This window comes from Nerophis lumbriciformis, linkage group LG20 (assembly GCF_033978685.3).
Source record: "Nerophis lumbriciformis linkage group LG20, RoL_Nlum_v2.1, whole genome shotgun sequence".
Classification (NCBI taxonomy): Eukaryota; Metazoa; Chordata; class Actinopteri; order Syngnathiformes; family Syngnathidae; genus Nerophis; species Nerophis lumbriciformis.
The window spans coordinates 31,406,389-31,429,855 of NC_084567.2; the positions used below are offsets into that span (position 1 = coordinate 31,406,389).

The 23,467-nt window shown below is 39.7% G+C and overlaps 1 protein-coding gene across 2 annotated transcripts; it reads right to left on the reverse strand.

Annotated features, from left to right (window-relative positions):
- Positions 1-988: 988 nt before the first annotated feature.
- Positions 989-23,025, reverse strand: spp1 (secreted phosphoprotein 1). Of its 2 annotated transcripts, none has more exons than XM_072915477.1 (8): positions 22,950-23,025; positions 18,413-18,482; positions 13,199-13,240; positions 13,057-13,131; positions 11,728-11,793; positions 11,502-11,639; positions 6,820-7,161; positions 989-2,061 (listed from the first exon to the last, which is right to left on the reverse strand). In XM_072915477.1, the coding sequence occupies exons 2-8, from the start codon at positions 18,464-18,466 to the stop codon at positions 1,723-1,725; spliced, it is 1,056 nt and encodes a 351-aa protein (XP_072771578.1). In that variant the 5' UTR covers positions 18,467-18,482; positions 22,950-23,025; the 3' UTR covers positions 989-1,722. The 2 variants fall into 2 exon arrangements, with proteins under 2 accessions (XP_072771578.1, XP_072771577.1); XM_072915476.1 differs by having other exon boundaries at positions 11,502-11,642.
- Between the last annotated feature and the right edge of the window lie 442 nt (positions 23,026-23,467).

Below are 23,467 nucleotides of genomic sequence, written 5' to 3' on the forward strand. Positions count from 1 at the left end.
GAGAGGGTGTTCAGCATGGTTAGAAAAATAGTGACAGAGAATAGAACAAGGATGGACAATTCAACCCTTAACTCAACAATGAGTAGATGAGTGTTATGTGTGTGTATATGTGTAAATAAATGAACACTGAAATTCAAGTATTTCTTTTATTTATATATATATATATATATATATATATATATATATATATATATATATATATATATATATATCCATCCATCCATCCATTTTCTACCGCTTATTCCCTTCGGGGTCGCGGGGATATATATATATATATATATATATATATATATATATATATGAAATACTTGACTTGGTGAATTCTAGCTGTAAATATACTCCTCCCCTCTTAACCACGCCCCCCCGCACCCACCCCTCACCCCCTACCTCCCGAAATTGGAGGTCTCAAGGTTGGCAAGTATGGAACTTATATTGTCTTTTTTATTCCAGCGAGTTAATCCATTTTGGGGGGAGTTGTCTCTCTGTCTTATCCCTCTCCTGTCCCCGCAAATTCCCCCTCTGTCTTCCTTTTTTTTCTCTTCCTATTCCCTCCTGCTCCGGCCCGGCTGCACCAAATAATAATATAAATCCATTTAATAAAGTCAAATACAAATAAGGCAACAAGAGAAGTATGCCACACTTCTCTTTTGTAAAGTAAATTTGTACAGCCGATACGGGCATCTACGTCAACAATATGATTTGCCTAAGTAGCTGGACAGGACAAAAAATAAAAAAAGTAATAAAATTGGAGTTATTTGAAATATTATTTGAAAAAAACATAATATATTCATAATTATGTTGGCACACATTCGGTGATATTGAAACTGCTGCTCCGGCGTATTAATTTGAATAATTCATACAGGAGAGTGTTGACAACAAAAAAAAAACAGAAGATCTGGTTGTATGTAAAATAATTTTATTCATATTTTAGACAAGGTACAAAATAACACATTACAGTAAACCATGCCATCCACATGTGTAAGTAAGAACTGATGACACAAGCAGATTTGATACTAGCAACATATACATACTATTTAAAAGTTTCAATATTTGACGCTTTATTATTCAAATATGGCTTTAATTGCCTGTAATGTAACCCTGCTGACATTTCATGATTTGATTCTGCATTGTGCTGAAATGTTTTTTTTTATTATCGTTAATTCTGACAAAAAAACACGAATTGGCTTTTGCAAAAACCTATAATAAACGGACTGATTTTCTTCATATAAATGACCCCTTAAAATACAAGTCTCAAAGTCACCATATCATTTTTGTGGCCTGTGATAGCCTGGAAATAATGTGCGTCAATAAGGCATTTCATCTTTAATTTAGTCCTTAACTTGATATTATGTAATGCAATAAGCATTTATTTTTACCATTGCTTGAAACTCTTTTTAAATAAACTGCTAATTGAACTTGAATATCTGCCCATCACTTTAACTTCGGATTCAAGTTTTTGGCCAAATAATGATAATTGTGTCATAATATCATGATGCGACCCTCCGAGGACTTACGTAAAGATGATGTGACCCAAGATGAAAATGAAAAATAGGACTTGGTTGACCTTAACGGGTCCTAGACTGGATCTTAGGAGGATACATGCACTTGGTTGTTGAGGATTGTACAAAGCAAAACTTTAAAAAAGTGCCTCAGAAAGGGGAAAGATCACGCTTGAATGTGGCATGGAGTCTTTATTACACCACCCCCCACTTCCTGCATGACTTATTTGGCAGTAATGACCACGGTATCGGCGGTGGGTCCGGGGCCCTTCCCGCGTTCATCCGAATCACTCTCCGAGCTCTCGCTCTCGTCGGAATCGCTGTCGGCGGCTCCGGGCGTGGCCGCCGCCTCCTGGCTGGCGCTCTCCTCTTCTTCTTCTTCCGGGTTGCTGGAGCTTCCGCTATCGTTGGTGCCGGCGTTCTCCTCTTCCTCCTCCTCCTCCTCTTCCGCAGGGAGGACATCCTGGTTCTCGGAAGGTCCAGAGGTGTCTAGGTTCTCGCTCTCCTCCTCAGGGGTGCTGCTATCCCCCTCGAGTAGGTCAGAATGGACCTGAGGGTAGCTCTGGAAATGAGTAAAATAAACATCATATGTGTGGAAACCATTTCCGTGATGTTAAGTAAGCTGGTGTAGGCTCCAGCTCAACCTTCATAAGAAGCCATGGTGCAAAAGTGTCAAACTCAAGTCCCGGGGGCCAGATCTGGCCCGCGACATCATTTTATCTGGCCCAATAAAGTACTTCATATTTTCTCACTAAATTTAATAGATTTTTTTCATGTTGACAGAAAAAATATATGTACCGCTTGAAATTGCATACCTTTTAAACTTTAATAGTATCCATTATTGCAACAAACATTACAGTTCAATTCAGTACAATTCTTTCCAAACATTTTGTCTAAATAAAAATACTTAACATTACAGCAAACTACCCATCAAATTAATAAAAATGACAATACATTTTACGTTGTTCTTTCCAGCATATTATTGTAAATTTAAAAAAAAATTATACTGGTTTTTTTGCGTTAAAATTCTGTTGACTGAACTGCCAGTTTTTGACTGTAAAATTTACGGGTGTTTTTAACGGTGTATTACTGTAAATGGAAAGATGGTACATTTGTTTTTTTACGGTAGAAAAACCTGGCAGCGAAGTTGCTAGAATAAAAAAATTAATTTGTACTGTTTTTCCATTAACAATATAATGTTGTAAAAAAAAAAACAATGTAAATTTAACACAAAAATTCTTGCAACTAAGCTGCCAGCTTTTTCCGTAAAACCCCCCAAAAATACAGGGTACTGTTTTTCGACTTAACGGAAAATTTTGTAAAAAATAAAAATAAAAATAAAAATGTCACTATATTTTACTGTAAAATTTTGTAAATGTAAAGTTTTTACTGTAAAATCAACAGTCTTCTTAAAAAATATATATATATACATAATTAATAATGAAATCCAGAGGCAAATTCAAACATTATTCGCTGTTACAAGCGGCCCTCTGATGGCATCCATAACTCCCATGTGGCCCTCAATGAAAACCAGTCTGACATCCCTGCCCTAGTGGCTCTCTGGACCTCTTTCAAAATGGAAAAAGATGAAGAACATATTTTTTTGTTGTTTTAATATATTTTCTGTAGGAGGACAAACATGACACAAACCTTCCTAATTGTTAGAAATCCCACTGTTTATGTTACACATGCTTCACCGATGAGAGCATTTGGCGAGCACCGTTTTGTCCTCATAATTTCGGCGATCCTTGAACTCATCGTAGTTTGTTTACATGCACAACTTGCTCCGACGTCGCCACGGAAAGACGTGTTTTATGCCACTCCTTCTTTGTCTCATTTTGTCCACCAAACATTTTATGCTGTGCGTGAATGCACAAAGGAGAGCTTTGTTGATGTTATTGATTTGCTGGAGTGCTTATCAGGCATATTTGGTTAATCCGTGACTGCAAGTTAATCGATGCTAACATGCTATTTATGCTAACTGTATGTACACATTGCATCATTGATACATTATTTGTATGTAATATTGGCTGCATGTCTCATAGTTGTTTGTGTGCCATGTTGTTCCAGACCACAGTAAACGTTACCCAGCTTGCAAAAATTTTAATGTATCCATTAGAAGAAAACAGAATGCCGTTTTCTTAAACTTGGACACAAACATCTATACCTTTGGCTATTCTGAGCCAGTAATTTCCAGAAGTTATCTCATCTTCTGAGAAGTTTTCATTTTACTAATGATTTCCTATGTTGCAAAAATGTGTAGAATAAAAATTAAAATACAACATTTCTGTCAACGAAGATTTGCATCAGCCTTTGATAGTAGGCTAATATAGCTAATATAGACACTTAGATCACATAAGGCTTCAAATTTTTTGCAGCTCCAGACAGATTTTTTTTTTTTATGTATTTTTGGTCCAATATGGCTCTTTCGAACATTTTAGGTTGACGACCCCTGGAATAGGCGGTATAGAAAATGGATGGATGCACTACACCTGCCATCTCTGCATCATGGGGTGCGTTATATGTTTACCTCTTTGTCACAATGAGTTGGAAACTGAAAGCGATACATGTTTTACGCCAGTGGTCCCCAACCACCGGGCCGCGGCCCGGTACCTGTCCGTGGATCGATTGGTACCGGGTCGCACAAGGAAAAAAAAGTAAAATAATTTATTTTTATTTTTATTTTTTTATTTTTTTTATTGAATCAACATAAGAAACACAAGACACACTTACAATTAGTGCACCTCCATTATATATTAATATAGATCAATACAGTCTGCAGGGATACAGTCCGTAAGCACACATGATTGTATTTTTTTATTTTTTTTATGCCAAAAATTTTTGTCTCTGTTTAATTCTTTGCCTCTTGTCTTGTTTAATAGATGTCATCAGTGTTTGAACCTGACAACTGGCGTCATATTGCAGTCTACACGTATCTCTCATGTGTGACTGCCATCTACTGGTCACACTTATCATTACACCATGTACCAAATGAAATTGCTTCGAGGTCGGTAAGAACAACCAGAATTATTCCGTACATTAGGCGCACCGGGTTATAAGGCGCACTGTCGATTTTTGAGAAAATGAAAGGATTTTAAGTGCGCCTTATAGTCTTCAAGAAACTTCCATTTTTGCACAGGGCATGTTACAAAGGCTGACTTTGCAGAGCACAAGTATGGCAAATGGTAAGGATTGACCCTGGAAAAATTAGGGCCCTAAGCAGAATTTTTTTTGGAAGCCAGCCCCGCCCCATCAGCGGGGGACACAAATGCGTCCCTGGTTTGAACCCATAACACCAATTCTTACTAATGTAACGCATTACCGCTTTTTACCACCAGGGACTATGACATCTGCAGTAGAATTGTGCTGTTTTTCATCATTGACGGAGCAGGAAGGGGCTGGGGAATAAGTTTCATACGAAGCACCCTGTCGTACTTTAATTGAAATATTACATGCGCCTCTTCATGCAAAATGGGCCCCCCGCCCCCTCATATCGTGGGGCCCCATGCAATAGGATCCAGGTTGCACTAAGGTTTCACACCAATATGTTTAGCTTCGCTGAGTAGGAAGATGTTTAAAATGTAAACATAGAGTACATTTTTTAGATCAGATTACGGCCTTTGTGATGTTTGCTAAGTATAAAAATAAGCTGCTTTTTTTTTTTAACGAAAGAAACTGCTGTTCTAAATGTAACCACTGGATCTCACAGTAGCAATTCTGTTAGGCAAGCAAACAGTACACAGTAAAGGGTGACTGTGGCTCCTCCTCGACCCACATGAAATTTAAAACATGCCGTTTTATGTCTTCTGCTTCGAACACATCGTCATTTGGCGCCCTTGTTGCCCCAAAATGTCTCTGTCAAACACGAGAAAATTGAACTTAACCCTTTTAAATAGTTTTTACCTCTGTTTCTTACGGTTTGTTGAGTTAGCGCCGGATCCAATCCCAGAAAGTGCAATAATGTTATATGTGTATATGAATATATATGCATATGTATGGATATATGTATGTGTGTGGATATATACATATATATAGATACATATCTTCTTTTTTATCTTTTTTTTACTATTTATATTACTAAATTATTGTGTATGCACCTTAGGGGATCTGCTCCAATTTTGTTGTTCTTTGAACCTGTTCACTGTAATAACATACTTGCCAACCTTGAGACCTCCAATTTCGGGAGGTGGGGGGTGGGTGCGGGGGGCGTGGTTGGAGGCGTGGTCAAGAGGGGAGGAGTATATTTACAGCTAGAATTCACCAAGTCAAGTATTTCATATATATATATATATATATATATGTATATATATATATATATATATATATATCCGCGACCCCGAAGGGAATAAGCGGTAGAAAATGGATGGATGGATGGATGGATGGATATATATATATATATATATATATATATATATATATATATATATATATATATATAAATAAATAAAATAAATACTTGAATTTCAGTGTTCATTTATTTACACATATACACACACATAACACTCATCTACTCATTGTTGAGTTAAGGGTTGAATTGTCCATCCTTGTTCTATTCTCTGTCACTATCTTTCTAATCATGCTGAACACCCTCTCTGATTATGCATTGCTGTGTGGCACGCACAAAAGTGCTTTCATCAAATGCACTAGATGGCAGTATTGTCCTGTTTAAGAGTGTCACAACATTGCTGTTTAGGGCAGACGGACTGCTTTACTGTAGACGTTCTTTATATTGTGGGAAAGTGGACTCAGGTCCGCCTGAATTTCGGGAGATTTTCGGGAGAAAATTTGTCCCGGGAGGTTTTCGGTAGAGGCGCTGAATTTCGGGAGTCTCCCGGAAAATCCGGGAGGGTTGGCAAGTATGGTAATAATGACAAATAAAACTCTTAATTCTAGAAAGACTGTGACGTTTTTGATCCTGGCTTTGTAGATACACTGAGACAAAGTCCAAGGTCATTGTGTTTTTGAAGCTGTGCCAATTTCCTCTGAATTTTCCACAGACATGAAGTGTTTTGTCCAAAGTATTATTTGTGATTTGTACATTTTCATCATGTGCTCGTTCTATTTTTGGCCAAAGTAAAACAAAGAAAACAACCTGGAGTTGTCTTTATTTTTAAGTTATCATGCAATGATTTTACCATTACAGTTATTTGACACCCCGGTTTTAGATGTTAGTGCTCATTTGAAACAGTTATGCTTTGTACAACACTAATTATGTACGCTACCAGGCAGGCCCAACTGAACACAATAAATGCTTGAAAAAGCAAATTTGACACAAACCTCATGCTGAAAGGAATTTTTTTAACTAATGCCCAAATCTTACCTCCATCTTGTACCCCTTCTCCACCTCATTGCCAGTGGGCATGTCATAGCCCGATTTCTTCCCGCTGTCATATCCGTAGGACTTGTAAGGCGAAGGAGCCTTGTGATAGTTCTTCTCCTGCATGTAGACGTAGGTCTTGTAATCGCCGGGATATCCCCCCATGCTGTCACCGCGGCCCGAGTCTGTGTCTGTGACGATGGTGGGCACCAGGGGCTCCTCTGTGGTTTCATACAGGGGCTCGTCTGTCACAATTACGGGGGTCACGGTGTCTGGAGCGAGAGTTGTAGACTCGCCCGACTCTGAGGAGTCATCCTCCTCCTCCTCGTCCTCTTCTTCACTGTCCTGTGAGGACAAAAATAGAGTGGAAAAACATCATTTTCTGACTACAGTCCACAGATAAATGTTGTTATTAATGAAAAAGAATGCTTTTTTTTTTGCTCGTGAACAAATATGTGAGCAATTTGTCGAACAAGAACAACATTTCCCAACGACCTATTGCAAGGAATTTAGGGATTTCACCATCTACGGCCCGTAATATCATCAAAGGGTTCAGAGAATCTGGAGAAATCACTGCACGTAAGCGATGAAATTACGGACCTTCGATCCCTCAGGCGGTACTGCTTCAAAAAGCGACATCGGTGAGTAAAGGATATCACCACATGGACTCAGGAACACTTCAGAAAACCACTGTCAGTAACTACAGTTTGTCGCTACATCTGGAAATGCAAGTTAAAATTCTACTATGCAAAGTCAAAGCCATTCATCAACAACACCCAGAAACTCCGCCGGCTTGGATGGCCCGAGCTCATCTAAGATGGACTGGTGCAAAGTGGAAAAGTGTTCCGTGGTCTGATGAGTCCACATTTGTCCACATGTCAAATTGTTTTTGGAAACTGTGGACGTCGTGTCCTCCAGACCAAAGAGGAAAAGAACCATCCGGACTGTTATAGGCACAAAGTTCAAAAGCCGGCATCTGTGATGGTATGGGGGTGTATTGGTGCCCAAGGCATGGGTAACTTACACATCTGTGAAGGCACCGTTAATGCTGAAAGGTACATACAGGTTTTGGAGCAACATATGTTGCCATCCAAGCAATGTTATCATGGATGCCCCTGCTTATTTCAGCAAGACAATGCCAAACCACGTGTTACAACAGCGTGACTTCATAGTAACAGACTGCGGGTACTAGACTGGCCTGCTTGTAGTCCAGACCTGTCTCCCATTGAAAATGTGTTGCACATTACGAAGCATTAAATGCCACAACGGAGACCCCGGACTGTTGAACAACTTAAGCTGTACATCAAGCAAGAATGGGAAATAATTCCTCCTGAAATGCTTCAAAAATTGGTCTCCTCAGTTCCCAAACGTTTACTGAGTGTTGTTAAAAGGAAAGGCCATGTAACACAGTGGTAAAAATGCCCCTGTGCCAACTTTTTTTGCAATGTGTTGCTGCCATTAAATTCCAAGTGAATGATTATTTGCAACAACAACAAAAAAAGTTTCTCAGTTGGAACATTACATATCTTGTCTTTGCAGTCTATTCAATTGAATATAAGTTGAAAAGGACTTGCAAATGATTGTATTCTGTTTTTATTTACAAATTACTCAACGTGCCAACTTCACTGGTTTTGGGTTTTGGGAAAATGACGACTCAAAGTCGTGCAGAATTTTGACGTCATGCAACTGCGGTATGAATAACTATAACAACAGATTCATGACTCTAGAGCAATGAGGCCAAGGTCTTGAGTTGTATGTTTATGTCATTTTATATTTGAAATCTTAAAAAAAAAAATTGTTAATGGCAGCAGTAAATCACAGTAATTTGTATTATATGGAGCTAATGTAATTGTAATGCCAGCATTAATACGAGCCATTGTAGTACTGTAGGGCTCCAGCAGGGAGCGTAGTGTACTGAGAGCTATAATAGGGAACACCTGACTTCCTCCTTGCAGTCATTACAGATGTGAGCAGAACAAAGTTGTGTCCGTGTATCTGTATACTCAAACATCTCCCTTCTCAGGTACAAGTGTCTGTATGTACATTGTTTTACCCCCTGAGTGCTTCTTTATAGTGTTTAAACATGTTTGAAAGGGTATATTTTTATGATATGTGTCTTTTCAGTCGACGAGGCTTTATACAGGATCAAGCTAATGCTAAAGCTAATTGCACTGCCGAGGTCGAAGCCGATGCTAACTGCATCAATTGTGTTAAATACATAGAAAGGTACTGTAGTTAATGATTAATCTGTGTGTAATTCTGCTGAAATGTGTGTCTACTACAGTTTCTGGGACTTGTTCAGTGTAGTCTGTTTAATATTAATATTATTATCAATTAGAGATGTCCGATAATGGCTTTTTTGCCGATATCCGATATTGTCCAACTCTTAATTACCGATTCCGATATCAACCGATACCGATATATACAGTTGTGGAATTAACACATTATTATGCCTAATTTTGTTGTGATGCCCCGCTGGATGCATTAAACCATGTAACAAGGTTTTCCAAAATAAATCAACTCAAGTTATGGAAAAAATGTCAACATGGCACTGCCATATTTATTATTGAAGTCACAAAGTGCATTATTTTTTTTAACATGCCTCAAAACAGCAGCTTGGAATTTGGGACATGCTCTCCCTGAGAGAGCATGAGGAGGTTGAGGTGGGCGGGGTTGGGGGAGGGGAGGTTGAGGTGGGTAGGGTTAGGGTGTAGCAGGGGGTGTATATTGTAGCGTCCCGGAAGAATTAGTGCTGCAAGGGGTTCTGGGTATTTGTTCTGTTGTGTTTATGTTGTGTTACGGTGCGGATGTTGTCATTCTTGTTTGGTGTGGGTTCACAGTGTGGCGCATATTTGTAACAGTGTTAAAGTTGTTTATACGGCCACCCATTGGGTCGGCACGCAAAGGCAGTGCCTTTAAGGCATGGGTGTCAAACTCTGGCCCGCGGGCCAAATTTGTGTAATTTCACCTGGCCCTTGAGGCGATATCAAATTAACACGAGAGCTGGCTCGCCGATTATATTCAGCGGCGGTGTTACCGCGGCACACCGCATTCACCGTTACTTCTCATACTTGCCAACACTCCTGGGAGACTCTCAAATTTTCAGTGCCCCTCCCAAAAATCGTCATGTCCGCTTTTCACCCAGTCCAGCGAATGCTGGCCCCAGTCACATAACGTGCGGCTTCAGCACGCAAACACACGTGAATGCAATGCATACTTGGCCAACAGCGATACAGGTTACACTGACAGTGCCCGTATAAATAACTTTAACACTGTTAGAAATATGCGCCACACTGTGAATCCACACCAAAACAAGAATGACAAACACATTTTGGGAGATCATCCGCACAGTAACACAACATAAACACAACAAAACAAATACCTAGAATCCCATGCAGCACTAACCATTCCAGGCTGCAATATACACCCCCGCTACCACCAAACCCCGCCCCCAACCCCGCCCGCCTCAACCGACGCCTCAATTGTCACAGCGGGGTTGCAGCTTACTGCGCAAATTGTTCTCCAGGGATGCAAACGGACGACTCCGAACAGGACTTGCAGGTAGGAACATGATTTAATCTTCGCAAATCAACGAAGCACCAAAAACAGAAAAACAAGACGAAGGAAAAAGTGCCGATCGCACTGGATGCTAGGGCTAACTCTTAGCATAGACTAGAGATAGGAAAACTCACGTAACAGAAGCGTGATGCAGACAAAGAAGCCAGACCGACTGACTGACAAAGGCAGGCTTAAATAATGTCTCTTGATTAGCAACAGGTGAGTGTCCTAAACACAAGAGGCAGGTGAAAATAATACGTAGCTATGGTAACAAACTCAGAAGTGCACAAACAGGAACTAAAGGAGTCCAAAACTAAAAGAAAACACTGGACCACGGATCATGACGCCAATACTGTTGCACTAATGCAGGGGTCCCCAAACTACGGGAACAGGGGTAGGTCTGAAAAAACTAACCTATTCATTGTTACCAGTCTGGAATGGAATTACACTGTTTTTAAGTTGAATTGGAGTGGTAATTGTTTTTTGGTGACACCCAATGATCACAAAAATGTATTAAGTTAAGCTCAAATGCAGTATGTTGAATGATGTGGACACGTTTGTTACTGAATACTTTTTAATACGCTTCTGCCTTGGAGACTTTGTATGTGTAAGTAATATGCAACTGTAATTAAAAATGTGCTGTTTTATTGTTCAATGAATATTACGTATGTCTCGCTTTTGTGCTACTGTGTGCTTAGCTGTTGTGTAGATGCTAGCTCCTGATAGCTTATAGCCTATATTTTTACTTTTTTAAATGACTCTACTAAAATACAAGAAACGGCGGGCTTATTAAAGGGCATTTAGATGTTAACTGGCTGTCCGGTAAGTAAACACGCTGCAGGACTGCTTGTGGTAAAACTAATTAAGGAAACTTTAGATGCAAGTCGATATAATCTGATACTTGTTTGTTTTTTTATGCTACTATTGGACCGGAGTTAAAAAAAAAAGAAGGTCCGTAGGAATATGTATTACAGTTGGAAGCCACCCTAAATTTGGGCCTGGGTCCCTCTTTGACACCCATGCTCTACTCAATAGCACACTGGCATGGGAACAGGAGCCCATTAAAAGTCATATTTAACAAATAAGAATCATTCCTTTTAATTAATTGACTTTTAATTTTTACTTACACTTTCCTCCGAATCATCATCATCATCATCATCACTGTCTTCGTCGTCGTTGTTGTCGACAGGGGGTGTATCTGACGCGGCAGGATCCGTGGTTTCATAGTTGTTATAATTGACTACAGCTGGGGTGTCGACTGCTACCTGCTATAACAAAAAAAGTCTCAAACAGTGTCGCAGTCGATCGAGTGATATTACAGGATTGATCAAAATTAAATGAATTCTAGCTCACCTTGTCAGAACTGTCGCTGCTCTCATCTGAGTCGAAAATAGCTGGTGCCAGAAACCTCTGCAAAGCCTGTGTGAAGTTGAGACGTTTGCCACATTAGAGGGATATTACACTTTTATTCAAGCATTGGATTTAAAAAATGGTAAAAGGGCTGCACCATTTCCTTACTTAGACTTGAAATCACAATTATTTTGAATAACCTAGAATATAAAACATGTTTTCAGTTATTTCACCTGTTTTTTGTTAAGTACATAACTCTATATGTGTTCATTCATAGTTTTGATGCCTTCAGTGACAATCTACAACAGGTGTCCAAACATTTTCCAGCGAGGGCCACATAGAGAAAAATTAAAGGATACGAGGGCCACTTTTATACATTTTGTATATGAAAAATACTCAAACCAAAAGAATGTAGGTGAACATATGCTAAAGTTTGAAAAAAAAAACCTTCTACATCTTAGCTTCGTGTTATAGATAACAAAGCAATAAAATAATTCATGATTATTTTAATAATGATTTTATTTGTATTCATGTTAACTGTGCTCTAAAGTAAGCTTGTATTTACTATTATTGCTAAGAGGGATGTGTGCTATGGCTATGAGTTGTTTTTTTCCTTGGCCTCAGTCCGGACCCCCTCTCCAGGGGCCCAGGCTTAGACCGATTTTTTTTTCTCAGCCCCCAAAATCCCCCCCTCCCATTGTTTACCTGTATCTCACCTTTTTTGTAAGGGACGCCGGAAGTTGGCAGACCCGTCAGCGATCCTGTTCTTTCTCTCTGTAATGTTTGTCTGATCTTGAATGGGATTGTGCTGAAAATTTAAATTTCCCCTCGGGGATTAATAAAGTATTTCTGATTCTGATTATACCGTCAACTGAAACGCTTTTGAGAGCTTTAGTACAATCAAAAACATATGTCTCACAAGAAATGTGTACACTTTTTCATCATGACAGCACACAGAAATCATCAAAGACCTTATAGAGTAAGACGCTCAGGTTGTCGAGCATTTTGGTTTTCAGGTCCCATTTTTGGGGGATTTGGTCCCGTTTAATTTTTCATAGTTTTTTCTTCTAATTTGGGACCTATTTAGTTTGTCTATAGAATGTGTCGCGGGCCAATAAAAACCGAGCTGCGGGGCCGCACTTTGGACACCCCTGATCTACAATGTAAATAGCCATGAAAATAAAGAAAACCCATTAAATGAGAAGGTGTGTCCAAACTTTTGGCCTGTACTGTATATCATTTAGAAATTACATAGAAAAATTGTGTGAATATATATATTTTTTTATGTGCAGCCCTTGTACAATATCGATATTAATTGAAACACTGTTGTACCCTGACAGCTGCTGCACGGATTTGGGAAACTCGGTCCACCCTTTTCCTGAAGATGGGAGCGGCAGGTCGTCTCACCTGCGAAGCAGACGCACGTTAGTCAATGAGAATGTCACACTCTCTCTGTCTGTCTGTTGATACGCACCACTTCTTCAGAGCTCTCGGCAGAACTGTCATATTTTCTTGCCTGGAAAGCAAACAATGACAGTCAGTACAAAGCTATTGTGAAAAGACTTGACTATTGTAAATATGATAGCATTCGATAAAAATCCCCTGATACCATTCTTTCAGTGGCCATTTTATGGAAGTATTGTTCGAGCAAAATCATTTTGTAAATTGGCGGTACAAGTAAAGTACAGCGATACAAATGAATCATAATCGGTACTATACCGCCTCTCAAAAGTACCGGTTGTCCTTTTTTTGCGCAGTTGTCAACATCATAAAATGTATGTGTTACGAGCAGAGGAGCATGTTCGGCAGTGCATAATTACTGAATACTTACAAGCAGACACAGTGGGTGGACACAAAAGGGAGACCGGACGCATTTTGGCTTAAAAACTAACATTAAAGGTGAAGCTATAACACTAAAACGCAGCTTTGCAAGAGGTGCTTTAATCATGGCTAGGTAGCTAGCGGCTAACATCTATCCGCAGTCTGCAGTGTTTTAGCTACTTCTAAATTACTAATCCTCGCCCCCATGGCGACAAATAAAGTAAGTTTCTTACAAGTATCATCCCTGCAGGACGAGGAATAGCTAAACATGCTTCACTACACACCGTAGGAGGATACAATAGCTCACCGCTAACAGGCTAGTGCTCCTCAATGTAAACAAATGCCATGGGTGGATCGACACCTGACATCCACTGTAATGATACCAAGTACAAGAGCGTATCTACTCGATAATACTATGATTACATTGATTCTGCAACGACTTGGTATCAGATCAATACCCAAATGTGTGGTATCATCCAAAACTAATGCAAAGCATCCAAACAACGGAAGAATAAGTGATTATTACATTTTAACAGAAGCGTAGATAGAACATGTTAAAACAGAAAGTAACCAGGTATTACAAGTAAATTAATAATCCATTTTATACCGCTTGTCCTTCATAATGTTGACAAAATAAATGAATAAGAAATGACACAATATCTTATTGCATACGTCAGCAGCCAAATTAGGAGCCTTTGTTTGTTTACTTACTAATAAAAGACAAGTTGTCTGGTACGTTCACTATTTTATTTAAGGAAAAAATTGTTATTCGATTGCAATAAGAAACAATTATTAAATGGACCGTGAGAATAAAGTATCGAAATACATTTTGGGTACCGGTATCAAAATATTGGTATCGGGACAACTCTACTGTGTACTAATGTGTTTGTCTGTATATCAATCTGTGTTGGCGTTGATGCTAAAAACAATGGACTTTTCATCACTTGTTTTACCAAAACGGCCGAAATGATCTGCTCCAGCCTATGTCGCCGACAGAGGAAGCGCAATCATTTTGGCCGCTATGTAATTATTGATAACTTACTTGAATACAAAAATACTTTTGGCCACTAAGTTACTGCTAAAACATGAAAAAATGTTTACAGCGAGTGATGAACAGTCCATTGTTCTTAGCATAAACGCCAACACGAGTGTGGGGGGGCTGCAAGGTGACAACTAGTGGTGAATATAAGGAAAGGCAAGGTAAAGTTCCAGACAAATCTTTTTGCATGTTAAAATCTTTGTAAGGACATTACAGAAGTGTCACAAAAGTCACGTGTAAAAAGACAGCCAATAGAGGGTTTGTGCTTCACACACGTCTAAATACTCACACACACGCCAATCGAAATACTGTGTGTAATGATCTAATTCACAGGTGTCAAACTCATGGCCCAGGCAACTTCATTTTACATGGCCCTCGAAAGCCTGGAAATAATATGTATCATTAAAATACTGTAACTTTTTTTACTAAATGTATTCTTTCTTTCTATTTTGGGAGAGAAAAAAATGTATGTACTCATGTAATCGCAAATTATGTTAACTTAAATATTGTCTAATTATGCAAAAATGTATTATCAAACATTCAAACCATTTTTAAAATTAAAATAAATACTAATAATAATGATTTCAATCCATCAAATTGTGCAATGTAAAAGTAGCAATAGATTTCATGGTAAAATTGTGAAATTTACTGTGGTTTTTACAAAATGTTTCTCTAAATGAAAAAAACAGTACTTTTTTTTTTTTTTTACTGTAATAAACTGTGGTGCCGTTTTGGCATTTACAGTAAAACACTGAAAAATCTACAGTTGTTGATTTGCGGTAAAAAAAACAAACAAACTGGAAGCTTAGGTGCCAACTGTCATGTCTGTGTGATCATGTTTTGTTTTAGTAATGTTCGGTTTAAATTTTGGACTTTTTGTGCACTTTTGTTTTGTTTTGTCACCATAGCAACCATTAGTTTCACCTGTCACGTCACGCACCTGTTTCACGTTCGGACTCACACACACCTGTCACCAATCATGTCACTGTTATTTAAGCCTACCTTTGTTCATCACTCGTTCTGCCTGCGTTGTTTTGATGTCACACCGGTTTATGTCTTGCTCTGTCCAAGTAAGTTTCCATGTCCATGCCATAGCTTCTGTTTAAGATTAGCCTCACTTGCGTTTTAGGCACGCTTGCCTCTTTTTTTGTTGTAGTTGTTGTTGTATTGTTTATGTTCGCGGTAGTGCGTGATTTATATTAATAAATCCTAGCCTACCTTCACGCTGTTGTCCGGAGCCGTCTATTTTGCATTGGAAGAACAACCCCGCAGCTAGCTGCGAACCCCACGTGACAGAACGCAGGCAGCAGACGTTCTTCCGCAGACCGGCCACGAGGAGGTGATGGAGACGCGCTGGCAAAGCTGGAAGCCAACCAGAAAGGCTTTTTCTCGCCAGCATGACGCGTCGTTCCCCCAAAACCCTCCCACGGACAACAAGATTCCCCAAGCAGCTAATTTTTCCTTGCCGCCGCAGGAGACCTGTGCTGATGACGTCATCCCGCCCACTGGTGATGACGTCAGAAACCAAGATTTTTTTTTTTTAGATTCTATTTACGCCCTCTGTCAGCCGCCCACCAAGGACTTTGTTTCAAAAAATAATCCTTTTGAGAAATTATTTTCTAAATTTAGATTTTTTCAGACCCAGTCTAAAGTGGGGGTGGTGAATAGATTTTCTGGACAATTTAATGGGGAGGATTCTGCCCCCCTCCATACCTCCCCCCACCCACCCTTAAAGAGAGTTCCAGACCGCAGGGAGCGCGTCTGGTATCCGCTCCTTGAGGGGGGGGCTAGGGCTGGGAACTGCACTGGTGGGGTGACTCAGCTTCACCATGTCAAGCCACAGCCTCCCTCACGGCCGCCACCACCAGTCTTTTACCATGCCAAGCCGCAACCCCCAGCTAGACCACCTCCACCTGCACCAGTAGCTCCACGACGCCAAGCTCCGGTACCAGCTCCACGACGCCAAGCTCCGGTACCAGCTCCACGACGCCAAGCTCCGGTACCAGCTCCACGACGCCAAGCTCCGGTACCAGCTCCACGACGCCAAGCTCCGGTTCCAGGTCCACGACGCAAAGCTCCGGTACCAGCTCCACGACGCCAAGCTCCGGTACCAGCTCAACGACGCCAAGACCCGGTACCAGCTCAACGACGCCAAGACCCGGTACCAGCTCAACGACGCCAAGACCAAGACCCGCCATGCCAAGACCAAGACCCGCCACGCCAAGCTCCGGTACCAGTTCCACGACGCCAAGACCAAGACCCGCCACGCCAAGACCAAGACCCGCCACGCCAAGACCAAGACCCGCCATGCCAAGACCAAGACCCACGCCGAGCTTCGCCGCCTGACGCGCCACGCCGAGCTTCGCCGCCTGACGCGCCACGCCGAGCTTCGCTGCCTGCATCATCTGCTGCTTCCACGCCTGCCACGATGACGCACCTCCCTCCTCGTCGGTCACGGATATGGCCGCTACCTGGTCGCCCGCCACGCCAAGTGCGCCCACCTCCCAGTCGGCCACGAATGTGGCCATTCCCTGGGCGCCCGCCTCGCCTGCTGCAGCGGCGTTCCACTCGCCGCCGCCACCTAACTCTGCCCCGGTGGATACGGGGACACGTGGCCTGGCGACCCACCGCCATGTCCCCCTCCCGCCCTCCCATGACTCTTGTTGATATTTTCTGTTTTTGGACATCTGGGATCTGTCCGTAAGGGGGGGATTCTGTCATGTCTGTGTGATCATGTTTTGTTTTAGTAATGTTCGGTTTAAATTTTGGACTTTTTGTGCACTTTTGTTTTGTTTTGTCACCATAGCAACCATTAGTTTCACCTGTCACGTCACGCACCTGTTTCACGTTCGGACTCACACACACCTGTCACCAATCATGCCACTGTTATTTAAGCCTACCTTTGTTCATCACTCGTTCTGCCTGCGTTGTTTTGATGTCACACCGGTTTATGTCTTGCTCTGTCCAAGTAAGTTTCCATGTCCATGCCATAGCTTCTGTTTAAGATTAGCCTCACTTGCGTTTTAGGCACGCTTGCCTCTTTTTTTGTTGTAGTTGTTGTTGTATTTTTTATGTTCGCGGTAGTGCGTGATTTATATTAATAAATCCTAGCCTACCTTCACGCTGTTGTCCGGAGCCGTCTATTTTGCATTGGAAGAACAACCCCGCAGCTAGCTGCGAACCCCACGTGACACCAACATTTTACTGTAAAATTGCAGTTTGTTTATTTACAGTAAAAAAACTAAATTCTGGCAACTGAGCTGCCCCTTTTTTTACCATTAAAAACGGCAGTACTGTTTTTCTATATACAGTAAAATACACTAAATTTTGAGGTGAAATTATTGCAACTTACCATATTTTTTTTATATTTTAGTTTGTTTTTTTAAATATACTGATAAAATGCATAAAAAAATTGTGTAATAATAGTATTCACTGTTAGACGCGGCCCTCTGGGGCCAAACATAACTGCGATGTGGCCCTTAGTGACTTTGACACCTGTGATCAAATAACACACACAGATTGATACACAGACACACACATTAATTAGTACACATGTGAATTGGATTACACACGCACAGACTGAAATACGCGTTTGCATTTAATTTTGCTACAATAATACCTTACAATACTTTCATACCATTCAACCATTATGAGACGATGCAAATATGCACCTTTCTGATTGGGCGTTTGCTATAAGCATCTACTCAATATATGCCTAAGCGTTGCTGACTCAGCGTTCATGCATTAAAGCTGGAGTTAAAACGGATGAAAACATAAGTTGCGGTTGACATTTTAAAGGAATTATAGACAAGAGAGGGAATGACTCACCGATCTGCAAAGAACTCCGGCGAAGAGCAAAACAAAAACAACGGCCACTTTCATGTTGTCCGTTTCTTGTCTGGATGGGAAGAAACAGAAGTACATGTTTTCAAAATAGAGGAAGTAACAATAGTGAATCAGAGTATTTGTATTCTAACAGTAGATACACAACAACATGGACATTTGGCTCTGTCTCAATTTGTCCACTAACTCAAATGGTTGTAATTCACAATTTAGAAGGACTAAACAGAGCAGGTAAATATTTTGACTGTCCTAATTTGGGAGTGATACAGATACTATGAGGTAAATGTTTTGGAATTAATTTACTGTGGTTGAAAGAATTTAAGCAAATATGTCAAAATAATTTACTCTGTGAACTTTACAATGATAAGTGTTACAGCAGGCCTGGGCAACTATTTTGACTCGGGGGGCCAAATTTTGAGGAAAAAAATGTGTCTTGGAGCCGGTATGTCTGACTTTTAGAAACACTAATACAAAGTCTCACACTGTCTGATTGAATGCTAAAAACGGAATGGAATTTTACATTTTTTTTACTGAATGAGACACCCAGAATTTACACGAAAATAAAGAATGTGTGATTTACAATATTAACTATGAACAATAAAACACTGAATATTGACAACATATGAACGTCACACCCCCTCTCGATCGACATATTTTACAATCAAGCGGAACGCAACAAAAATGCAACAAACACAGCGCAATATGAACGTGAAGGGTAAAAAAAAAACACCTACAATCTGATAAATCACTAAACTTTAGAACTTTCTTGTAAAAATCTCCTTCCGCGTCTGTCCCTGACACCCTCATTTTAGGCTTTCCGCACTGTGGAAACGCTCCCCACCCACACTGCTTGGTGCCTCGTCTGAGCTGCTGTGACTTAGATTACCATAGTAACTAGTATATCATGCAAAAGCGCAGATTCCAACTATTGAAATACTTTGTATAGTTCAAGACTTACAGTCATTTGAAAACATCACTGCACATCATAATGGCAGCTACACTTTCCATCTTAAAGATCTAAAATAATTAATTGGGAATGTCCGACGGGCTATATTGAAAAGCTTAACGGGCCGCATGCGGCCCCCGGGCCTAAATTTAGGAATATGTACTGTACTGTGCAATCCACTAATAAAAGTTTCAATCAATCAATCAATCACTTCCCTACAATGCTAGTTTGCGTAGCGAATGTCACAGTGAACCCGGTCTTCCTCGCTAGCATTTTCTTATAGCTAGAGATCAACATAAATTTGTTTTCTAACCGTTGGAATGGAGAAAGTGAGTGTGAAGGACAGTGCTGAGAAGAAGAAGCAGATGTTATTTGTGGAATTAAAGAAAGAAATTAGCAAAAACATAAAGCGAATAGGCAGTGCATTTTGAGCAACGCACTGCAAGTGTGCACCACATTAGTGCAGAATGAATTTAACTCCAGCCAAGGATGTTAAATCTATATATAAACCGGCGGACATTTATCTTTAAAAAAATGATGATGGTGTGTTTGACGGAGAAGCAGCTGGAATGAGACACTGTAAAGCCCACTCTCCATATTAATTGCTTTACATTGTTATCATAATACTTGAGAAAACAGTTGTTTGTATGACCGATTAAACTGATTTCCATTCATTTCTAAGGGCAATGCTGTTTCGCAAAACATCGTTTTCGTCACAGAACCAATTAAACTAAGATCCCGAGGTACCCCTGTATCTAAATATACTAACAAAATCAAGTACAGTGGTACCGCAGTCTTCCTACGCCTTACATTTTGTATGATTCGGTTTTCAAATAAAATCTTCTTTAAAAGTTTGTACAGCTAAACAATGTGTGTAAAAACTACCCTGTTTTGGTGACCTAAGCTCTGTACCTTTTTTTTTTATTGAGTACGACTACAAGATCAGCCACCCTGGGGCCAAAGAAAGCTGTGAGTGCCAGCACTTTTATTTAAAAAAAAAAAAAAGGTGAGAAACATTATTGAATTATTTCACTTTTAGCCTCACAGTATATTGATTATTTTTTGATGTGCCTGTTTGGATTTTTGGGATTTTTTGTTGTTGAATTGTTTCTGAACTTCAAGAAAAAATAACAAGCTTAGGGTGTGTGAAACAGTGGTATAATTAGTTACTATTTTTCGCGTCCACATTTGAGACACAGTATACAGTTAAAATATGACCGTGCACCACAAGACCAAAAATATGTGGACACTGGAGGCCCAAGTACTCACTCACACACACCACACACACATTCACATACACACACACACACACACACACACACACACGCACACAGACAGAAAAGCTAACATCTCATTCCAAAACGATGCCTACTAATCTACTGCCGCTTATTTGGCTTCCCACCAAGTTGCCAGGATTTTCTCCTGCTCTCGCTCACCAGCAAAAAGTGTAGGACCAGACAACTGATGTCCGTCAAGCTCACTTCAGCCCACACTAAATATGTTGGATCTAGCGCCATGGGGGGGAAATCAAGTGCACCTTTATCTTTTGTATGCAAAACATACTTGGAAGTATGTTGTAGTCCACATGTATCAAACTCAAGACCCGGGGGCCAGATCTGGCCTGACACGTCATTTAAAATGGCCCGCGAAAGCCTGGCAATAAATATGGATACTTCATCTTTCTTGCTAAATGTTTTCATTGTTTCCATTTTGACAAAAAATTTCCTATGTTTTAAACTTTGATATATATATATATATATATATATATATATATATATATATATATATATATATATATATATATATATACACACAAATATTGAATTGTTATTGGTGTGAATCATAGGGCACCTCGCCATTGGATTCCGATTCTTGGAGTGAGGATTTGGCTCATAATCGATACTCGATTCAACGCGATTCTCGATTCAAACTGATTTTTGCAATGTATTATTTGGTAGAATAATAACAACACCTTAACAAAACAGCTTACAGGTTAAAAACCTCCTTTTGGTTGCTTACGTATGACACATACGTGCAACAAGTAAGCATAGAGATGGCCTAAAAAAAATGTTTTTTATTTTTTATTAATTCGTTAAAAAAAATACAATAAATTAAAACAAATGTAATTACAAAAAAAAAAATTGGGATTCGAATGTGATAAAAAAACAACATTTTTTAGCACCCCTAATTATTATACCGTATTTCTCGAAGTATAAGTTGCTCCGGAGTATAAGCCGCACCGGCCGAAAATGCATAATAAAGAAGGAAAAAAACATATATAAGTCGCACTGGAGTATAACTCGCATTTTTTGGGACATTTATTTGATAAAACCCAACACCAAGAATAGACATTTGAAAGGCAATTTAAAATAAATAAAGAATAGTGAACAACAGGCTGAATAAGTGTACGTTATATGAGGCATAAATAACCAACTGAGAACGTGCCTGGTATGTTAACGTAACATATTATGGTAAGAGTCATTCAAATAACTATAACATATAGAACATGCTATACGTTTACCAAACAATCTGTCACTCCTAATCGCTAAATCCCATGAAATCTTATACGTCTAGTGTCTCACGTAAATGAGCTAAATAATATTATTTGATATTTTACGGTAATGTGTTAATAATTTCACACAAGTCGCACCGGCCAAACTATGAAAAAAACTGCGACTTATAGTCCGAAAAATACGGTATACCGTATAATAGTTTGTAAAAATAACAATAAATACTTAAATATCTGCTCGTCACCTTGACTTACGATTTTAAAGCAAGTTATCCATCAATTTGTACGTACAAAAATCAAATAACCAAATGCATAGGCAATAGTATAATGAGGCGATTATACTTTTATATTCTTACAGTCACTGTTACAGGTGGCCCTCCATTATAACGAGTCCGACACCCCTGTTGTAGTCGTACATTTTTCATTTCAATAATCCATGCATTATTTGTATGTTAGTTAAAAAGACCAAGGGCCATTTCACCCAATTGGTGCCATTCACATCCTCAGGAACTAAAATGCATAAATGCTCAATAAAATTATTGTAAAATAAAAAAAATTTTTTACTCTGAAGTGTCCTGCACTTTGATGAATACAGTTAAAAATAATAATTTAAACGATCTTGAACACTAGAAAAATAACTTTTCAATACATTCCTGTTACCTAAATTATTTTTTTACAGTAGAGTTATTTAATAGCATGCTATTATAAACGCCTTGTGGATATATTTCATGTATTTGCTAATTCTAAGCTTAAGCTCACTCCTGTTACTTTTATTCCTGTCACTTTGTACAATATTTTAATCGTATGAAAACTAAAGTTGCCTGAGTTGGGCCAGTACATATTTTGAGTAATTCATTTAATTTATTTTGAGAGTTTTAACAGGATTTGGTGGTATTGCTCAGGTAAAAGTACACATAAAAGAACATACTGTCATTCTATGCCATCCCAAACTGACTAAGTTTCCAGATGTTTTTGCAGCTATTTAAAGTAGCTTGTACCGAACAAGCAACAACATCTCCACCCAAACACTTCATTGCACCAACAAGATGTCATTAATGGGTTCTGACCTTGTTCAGAATAGCAGGAAGCTGCAGAAAGAAGATGTCAGATGAGGTTTGAGCTCAGTATGATCCTGGATGTTGCGCGCTGCCCTGTGATGCTGCTGCAGACTCCCGGCTGGCTTATAAATCCTTCTGATTCTTTCTACAGCCAATCAGAGCAGAGCCTGCGTTGTCATGAGGTTAACCGCTCCATGATCCAGTTCTTTTCTGTCACCCCCACTCTTCCTGTGGTTGGCAGTGTGGGGGCTAAAACACACACACACATACGGGGAATTGAGTGGGTCCACAGACATGATGTAGATTAAAAAAAACATCAACAAGGGTGATGACAATGATTCAACTTCCCTACAGACAAGGGAATGTCTGACTGAAGTCCCTCGAGGTGATCAACAATTTGTCTGCAAGGGGAAGATGGATTCATCTTGAGATGTCAAACAGGACTTCTTTGGGGTTTTCCCTTTTTTTTTCCGTCTATGACTTTAAACCTGTCAGGCACGGATTATATGACATCAACATGATTCTGG